Here is an 8,290-nt window from a genome sequence, read left to right on the forward strand (position 1 = left end):
TATATATTTTATACTGTTCACACATGCTATTGCTTGTGGCTCTTTGAGCCAGCAGTGTGTAAAGCTCTGCAGAGAAGACAATAAAGTGCTGAGCGCTGTAAGGAGTCAGCTCTGAACACAGAAGAACCTACTTACACTGAACAGAAATCCAAAACTATGCTAGGTTGACCAGGGACTGAGAACAGAAACAAACAGTGCAGGGTTCCCAGTCTGCTTTCTGCAGTTGGGCCCCAAACAAAAACAAGTACAGGCTGCGGCTGGGCAATGGATGTGTTAGTAAGTACTGTAGATGGGGGCTGTCAGAGACTAGCATCCCTGTGACACTTGGTCCTCTGATATGATGGTATGGTGCACGGCTAGTTTTGGACTCTGAAAGTTCAGATGTCACCTCTCCTTGTTGTGGTATAGCGCAAATAGTTTGATGAACACGGTTGGTTAAAATCCAAGCAAAATGGGCAATCATGGCTTCTTCCACAAATGGTTCTGGAGTGTTACAGCAGTGCTGTGGGGCATAGCCGCTGGTCTGTTATCAGGAGAAAAGGCCCACACATCAGCCTGTACCCCAGAAGCCGTTCTCTCCTCCAAACTGAATGACACTCTGACGCTCTGGAGACTGATCTGGCGCTTTTAGTTTTTGAAGCATTTCTTCTATGATTTCTCGGACATTAAACTGCTGGCTCTGGAGACTTTCATTGGGGGACAGGATGCTCCCAAGAGGGTCACCGAAATGATATCCACTCTGTTCCTGCAAATTGGAAGTCAGAGGACTGAAAGTCAGGTCCAAAACATCAGGTTCTGGGAGCGAGGGCGGACGGAAAAAAGATAATGAAAGGTCCAAAGGGGATCCAGACAACATGGGGGGCATTGAGAGACGCTCAGCAGCCTGTTTAGATTCCTCATGTTTTCTCTTTACATTCATATCCATTTGTTTCAGCTCGTCCCGTACTTTATATACACAAGGCTCTGGAATTTGAATACCTGTGTGATGAAGAAAACAATATGTAAGCAAAGCATACCACCACTTGCTCAATACCAAATGCATAATATATTTAAAAAATGACTTGCTTGAGCCCCCCTCACTGGCGGAGTGGAAGGGTATAGTAGACGCCTCCATCCACTTATACAAGGCGACCTATGTTAGTAGGGGATGTCCGAAGAAGTTTGAAAGGGTATGGGGTCACTGGACAGGTTTAACTTGAGGACGCTACCACATTGAAATGGTGCTGCTTTGAGCTACCCCTGGACGTATTTAGGTTGATCTCTGATCTTAATTGTTAGACCGGGGCTAGCCCCCATGGGAATCGGACCATTATAATCTAGCGTGCTGTCATCTCCTGGTATGCCGGGCCCCTCTCCATCTTTTCGCAGGCCCGAACTTCTTCGGAAGGAGGCGGTGAGAAATGACAGCATGCTCTGATGCTAGAACACTGAGCAGTTTACTGTTGGGATAATGGCAACTTTAAAATTTTCAAAAAAAAAAATGACTTGCTTTGGGACACGGACTAATGCCAGTGACAACTACTCACCAACTTGTTTATGCTTATCCTTGGTTTTTAAGCGTACAATCTGTAGGTAGCTACTGCTGGTGATGTCAGAAATGACAGATGCCATCCGACTCCAGACACGCAGCAGAGAACCACACAACATGTAATAATGCCGAAGACGTAGCCCTTGTATACATTCTTTTCCCTGCTGTACCAGCTTGCAGTTTCCATTCCTGCATTGAACAGAAAAAAAGGAGTTAGATAGGAAAGTTAAAAAATAAAAAAGAGACACTGAACGGTATGGAAATAAATACTAAAGAGACCCATAAAAAAAGAGCAAGAAAATGATGCAACTGATGTTACATAATAAAAAAAAAAGTAAATATAGTGTACATGTGTGTAGAAGTGTACATGTGTTTCACAAAGGCCCTGTCTGCTTCAATCAGCAGGGGATCCAGGCACAGATCCCTCCTGATCGGAGCATTACAGAATGGATGCCACTTTTGTATGTGTCCGGATGCCATGTCTGTGTCCGTTCAGTTCCTCTGGCGATGGAGGAAAAAAACCAGAACTGGAAGGACCCATTTTAAAACTATGATGTGCTGGAAAGATGGGGACATGTAAGTAAGCATCTGTGATGTCCACAGAAGCCAGGAACTTTCCCTGGTAAAGGGAAGTGATGACAGATTTGGTAGATTTCCTGCAGAATTTTGGGACTGAAGACATTCAGAACTATGAGGTCCAAAATGAATGCCCCCTTTGTGCTTCGCAACAGTGAACAGGTTGGCATAAAAACTCTGAAACTGTTCTGTCACAGAAGAACTACGAAGTCCCCTGAACGGAGAAAGTATCCAGGACTCCTTCCTCACCCAACAGGGTCATGAGACCTCTTCCATAACATTGAGGAAGAATTTGCCTGACTCAAGCGCTAGACCTGAAGTCCACCATGTCAGTGAGAGCCTCACCAAGCTCGTCAAGCACATGGGGCGATCCGGAGACTGTTTTTGTTCCACACAAGCAGAATGTTGAGTTGCGATGGCCTGGAGTGAAACCGGGTGTATGGTACTCTATATGTTTGTGTTCCTGTTCAGTATGCTGTGTGAACAGGAACACAAACGTATAGAGGGGTTTTCGCAAATCTGACTGCAAAAGTGGAAATACACTTTCAGGTATGCGAGTACTGTGTCAAAAAGAAATCCAATGGTATCCTTACGTGTTGGAGAGATCTCAGCAGAAACGCTTTTTATCTGAATTCCCAGAAGAAAAATCGGTATCATCCTCCTCTTCAGGGGGCATGGCAACTGTGAGGGGCCAGTCAGAGACAGATTCTGGATGGGAGGCCACTTGGGACCCCTGTGGTCTGCGATCTCTTCCAATAAAGTCAGCAATAGTGTCTGAAAACTCCCCTCTAGACAGGCAAAGAGCTAAGAGAACCAGGGCCTTAGGGAGAATGACTACAACACCCCCCCCAAGGAGAATTAAATCTCCCACAGACCTCCATTTCACTACAGGACTCAGTACTGACTTAGAGCTGGTGGGTGGAACAATATGGGACCAAAAGATCAACACTGGTTAAAGTATTGGTTTCTGAAGACGACTTTGGGGGAAGATTTCCCTTTAATAGAGTGGCTATTGGTAGTGCAGACAGCAGGGGAGGTAAGTATACACTATTTTCTTTACAGGAAACTATTAGGGACTTTATTTTTTTTACTTTAGTGACCGATTGGCTTTAAAATTGTAAAGATATTCAACAAATGTATGCCTCCCCAGTTGCCAGGATACATACGCAAACGGCACTCTCCATGCCATTTGTTTTGGAAAAGGTAACGAGGCAGGGTTGTCCACTGTCCCCACGGTTATAAATTTGTCCCTGGAGCCCCTGGTGTCCCATATTCTAAATTCTCTGGTCTTACATGGTATCAAAGTAGGTAATGACGAATTGCGACTGGCATTATCTGCAGATGATATCCTCCTATTTACTTCACGTCCCGAAGCAGAGGTCTTTACCATCCAGGAAATGTTTGCCCATTATGGGACCTTTTCGGGTCTTCAAATAAATTTTTTGAAAAGTGATATACTGCCTCTTACAGAGATGACACAGCGAGACATAACTCTGGGGATTAGGGTGGGTAAATCAACTTCTTCCCTATGCCACCTTAATTACCTCCCCTTACTGGATAGAAACTATGGCGGGATCTTCCTCTGTTGCTCTTTGGAAGAATCCATCTAACTTGCCAAACTGCTGTACCCACTACAAACACTTCCCTTGCTTTTGGAAACCAGGGATATTGACCGATTCACAAAAGAAATGATGACTTTTCATTTGGCAGTCTAAACGACTGAGAATTTCAATCACAAAGTTATGGCTTCCAAAGAGCGAAGGGGGGACTAATCTCCAAAATATTAAATTATACAATAGTGCTTGCTTCAGCACGCACTAGACTGGCTTTCGGATAGTTCCAGGTACTCCAATACCTCCCTGGAAGCGGAGATGGCTGCTCCATGGAATCTTAAAGCAATTCTACAGTGTAAAATTTCCTCATTACCCCAGGGCATAACTCTTTGTTCAAGGATACAGTCATTGCTTGGAGGGAATACGCGGAAAGCCCTCGATCTTTCCCCATATATGTCCTCCATGTGTCCGATTCTAGTAGAGCTGCAGCTAACGATTTTTTTCAAAATCAGTTAGCCGATAAGTTCGATTAATCGAGATTTTTTTTTAAATGGCTCCAGTGATGGACTACTAGTTTGTACCTGAGATCGGGCCTGTCGGCGGCTGTCATCCCCCCACACCTGCTTCTCCTTACTTCTTCTTCTCCCCACGTCCCTATGCCGATCGTGGATGTGAGCGGGCGGGGAGCGTGAGGCGGGGAGGCGTGTGGATGCGGGCAGCGGTGAGCGTGAGACAGGGAGGTGCGGCGTGTGGAGCTTGGATGCGGGCAGGCGGGTCTGGCAGTGGCGAGCGTGAGGCGGGAAGGAGGTGCAGTGTGTGGAGCCATGAACAGGGCCAACTAATCGAACGCCAATTAATCGATGATTGAAAACGTTGACTTTTTCAATCATAGATTATAATCGACTTAGACGATTAGTTGTTGCAGCCCTATATTCTAGGTCATCCTATGTTTTCTCAGGGCCTGGATTACACAGCATTTCATAAATGGAAGGAGAAAGGTCTCGAACAATGGCATCAGTTGTTTCAACCACACTCTTTCACACCTTACTCCTTCCAGGAACTGGTACAACATTACCACATCTAGCCTCACGACTTTCCGCACTACCTACAAATAAGGAATACTTGGAAAACATTTATGGGAACACCTAAAGTACGCTTCACTTCTTCGTTCCTGGAGGCCCTCCTTGAGTCAGGATCCTAATCCATATCGGAGATTTATCCCAAGCTTCTATTCCTTACACCTCTCGCCTCATCCAATGTTAAGGAATGGGTGAAAGACTTTAACAATCCAACGTTACTCGATAAACTTCTCACTGGATATACAAAAGAAAGATCGGTAATCACGGCTGAGACCTGGAGGGAGACTCAATGTAAAGTTCTGCACAGGGCGTATGTTCCTTAGGTTAAGCCCTCCCATTCCACTCATCAAGCCTCTTCCATTTGTCCTAAATGTGGCCATCAACAACCTACCTTGTGCCATTGTCTGTGGTCCTGCCCCCCCCGATACCAGACTTCTGGCGGTGGGTTCTCTCATATGTAGACTCAATTATTTCATGGCAACACCTCCAAGAGATCGGGCGGTATCCCCAACTACAAAGGTCTGGAATGGCTTTATATCTGCTTGCTTATTGCCAGATGTATCATGCAACATTGGAACGCTCCCAAAGCTTCTCAGCTTCAGGAAATCGTCAGTGATCTGAAATCGTTATGGACAATTTTTCTTTTGTAGGTGTAGATATTTTATAGGTAAATCTCTAACTGCTTTGGAGGTCAAGCAGCTCATGAAACCCTTTCGATATACTAACTGGTATTTAGGAGAGGAAATGTCGAAAGCCTTGGGGGTTTTGCACCTGGACTCAGACTGAGATGACCTTTATGTGATTGTTTTTGGTTGATTCCGAGGAGCACTGATGTTTGTTACGAATAGCGACTGTTTTGTTTTATTAGAGAACTTACACATTTTTTTTTTGAGGTTTATACTTTTGGATAGCATGCGACATTTGTGTCTCTATTGTTGCTTAAACTAAGCTGCTTACCTTGAACAGTAGATGATCATTGTGGTTTTGTAGTTTTTTGATAATTGCTGGAGAAATGTAATAACATTTTATTGGAAAAAAAAACACCAAAGTGTACACATACACCACTTTTCTCATGGACCTTGTTGAACAGATAAGGATTGTTATAGCATTGGGTATTGCCCAGAATTGTCTGCAGCTTTTAACATTTGGAATACGATTGTTATACATGAAAATCCTCTTGGTTGATATCTGTTTGTAATGTAATTTCTTTCTTGCCCATTGAGGGACAAAAGAAGTCTTTAACCTTTAGGGTGTACTGCTGCCTACAAGCAAGAAAAAAAACCTGTAGGCTAGCCCAGGAAATCCCTCTCCCACAACCAGCATTCCTAGTGTTTTTGCTGGTATTCTAGGAGGTTTGGCGTTTTTTCTACAGCTCTTTTGTGTTCAAAACAAACTTTTTTTTTTTTTTTTCTTGCTAGCACCCTTTTTTCTTTGATTTTTTTCAATTCTTCAATCAAGACTCTTCTCTACATCACTGCATGAGCTTGGTCTCTTTGATTGCAGCTATCCAGTGCCATTGTCCTCAGCCTGGTTTTTGGAGTACTGCATCTGGACCCTGCTGGACTGAACATTGTGGGGATAGCCTGGAAGTGACCTTAGGGCACTGGGCTCCAAGTAGGGTATTGCCAAACTGTTCTGGTAAAAAATTAGCTGCAGAGCACATTCAAGTTCAGAGTAACTGGCATTGCCTCAGTACTTGCCCTGTCTCCGAAGACTTATTTGAAAGTAGGCAAGTGGGGCAGAGCACTGGGAGCTACTTCAATTACTTAGTTTACTGGGTGCCTTTATTGCACATTCCTGCCATTTTTGCCATGGAATACGTTAATGCTGTGGGAAGTTGGAGTGCTGGCGTCATCTGGGTGGAGTGTCATGTGCGCTCTTTCCCACCATACAGCATTAAGACAGCATCTCCCCACTGTTGCTCTTGCTTGCACAGAGCCACATGCTTCTTCAATCCCTTTCTGCTGTCCGATTAGAGTGACCTTGGTTTCCTCTGGCCGGACTTTTTACAATTTGATAAAGTATTAAAACAGAGAAAGACTTTCAGAGATAAAAAGACATGGAGATGTCTTACCAAACTGTGTGACTGCAGTTGCTCAAAGAGAATATATACTGACGTTCCCAATGCTTCTGAGCGTCTTCTGGAGAAACCTGAAATAAGTATGTGAAAAGCAATATGATGTACAAATCTATAACTCTGTGTTTCCAAATCTTTTTAAATGGATCATGTGAGCACCTTTAACACATACACTGATCTCACCTATTTGCAGTTGTAAAAGTGTTTAGACAGTGACATGCAGGATACGCTGCTATGAATTTATTAAACCCGTTCCATAGCAATGGCACTTCATGTAAATTAAATCCATAAACAGCACATTATGAAGTAAAAAATGTGCACCTTATACAGTCTGAACCCTGTAAAATTAAACCCTACTCACCATCATGTTATGCTTATATTATGGAAAGAAGGAGTAATAGCTCATGAACCTTTCCCCCAAATGCAGCTGGCAAACAAGTCTGATCAATCCGTAAGCATAGTTTGTTACGCAATCCAGCCAAAAATAGCTGGATCCAGTGACTGTCATATCATACCTATGATCACTTTAAACTGGACATAAACTTAAAAATGTTAAGAGTTGCTATGTTTTAGGCCTCTCTGAAATCTGCTGCCGTCTAACATACCTCCACCTTCTCTTATTGCTGCCAATATCTTTTTTTTTTTAAACCTAGCTAAATGCCCTTTTTACTCACTTAAATCTGCTCCAGCCCCAGTCTTGCCTTTTCTTCGGTATATAGAAGGCGGGGTCCTCGGGGTGTCCCTGTTACTACTTGTGTGACGTGGACACTTCCTATTGGCTGTTCCGTGGCAGAGACCTCTCAGGATCCAGAAAAATAATCTCAGCAATGATATTAATGCAAGGGGGATGTCGGTGACTGGACAGCCAATAGGAAGTGTCCATGTCATGCAGGCAGTGACGCAAACACTTTCTACTGGTTGAGCAGTGTCAGGGACCTGCGCAAGGGGAATGTCAGTGATGGGCACAGCAACATCTGAAGCGCTGGATTATCGGTCTCCTACATCCAGAAATTGCATCAGCAAGGAACATAGGGTTTGAAGAGTAAAACACTGCTTCACCAGGAACAATCTACCTTTTATCTTGAATTCCTCCCTACAAATATCCGCTTCGTGGCATGTGAGTGTGCCTAGGCAAACCAGTGCCTACAGTATAAGCAGCTGCTGACTACTGCTCTCCCGTAATGTGGTGATGCCACTATTGTGCTGCTTACTGCTCTCCTAAAAGGTTCTTCTGGAGAGAAAGCTGTACTCGGGAACCTGCAGACAAGCATCTTTCTGCTTCTTCATTCATTCTGTGGAACTGTTCGTGGTCCACGTCCTGTACTACCTTGACCATTATGTTCACCGGTCTTTAGGGGGAGCTCTGATATGAGGAACCTAAGCCCTGCTCCACTGCAAAGATGGCTGCCTCCACACAGAGATACAATGCAGAACACAGAGTGTGCATATTTATTATCAATTAAAAAAAAAAAAAAAA

General features: G+C 44.0%; 1 protein-coding gene across 2 annotated transcripts in view; it reads right to left on the bottom strand.

Annotated features, from left to right (window-relative positions):
* Nucleotides 1-6: 6 nt before the first annotated feature.
* Nucleotides 7-8,290, bottom strand: part of SBNO2 (strawberry notch homolog 2) — a 76,918-nt gene continuing 68,634 nt past the window's right edge. For both annotated transcript variants that reach the window (XM_018559534.1, XM_018559535.1), the window contains 3 exons: nt 6,811-6,887; nt 1,527-1,717; nt 7-978 (listed from right to left, as the gene is read on the bottom strand). In XM_018559534.1, coding sequence (XP_018415036.1) covers nt 551-978; nt 1,527-1,717; nt 6,811-6,887 — 696 coding nt within the window. In that variant the 3' untranslated portion in view covers nt 7-550. The remainder of the gene's footprint in view (nt 979-1,526; nt 1,718-6,810; nt 6,888-8,290) is intronic.

Source organism: Nanorana parkeri, unplaced genomic scaffold (genome assembly GCF_000935625.1).
Source record: "Nanorana parkeri isolate BGI_ZX_2015 unplaced genomic scaffold, ASM93562v1 scaffold401, whole genome shotgun sequence".
NCBI lineage: Eukaryota > Metazoa > Chordata > Amphibia > Anura > Dicroglossidae > Nanorana > Nanorana parkeri.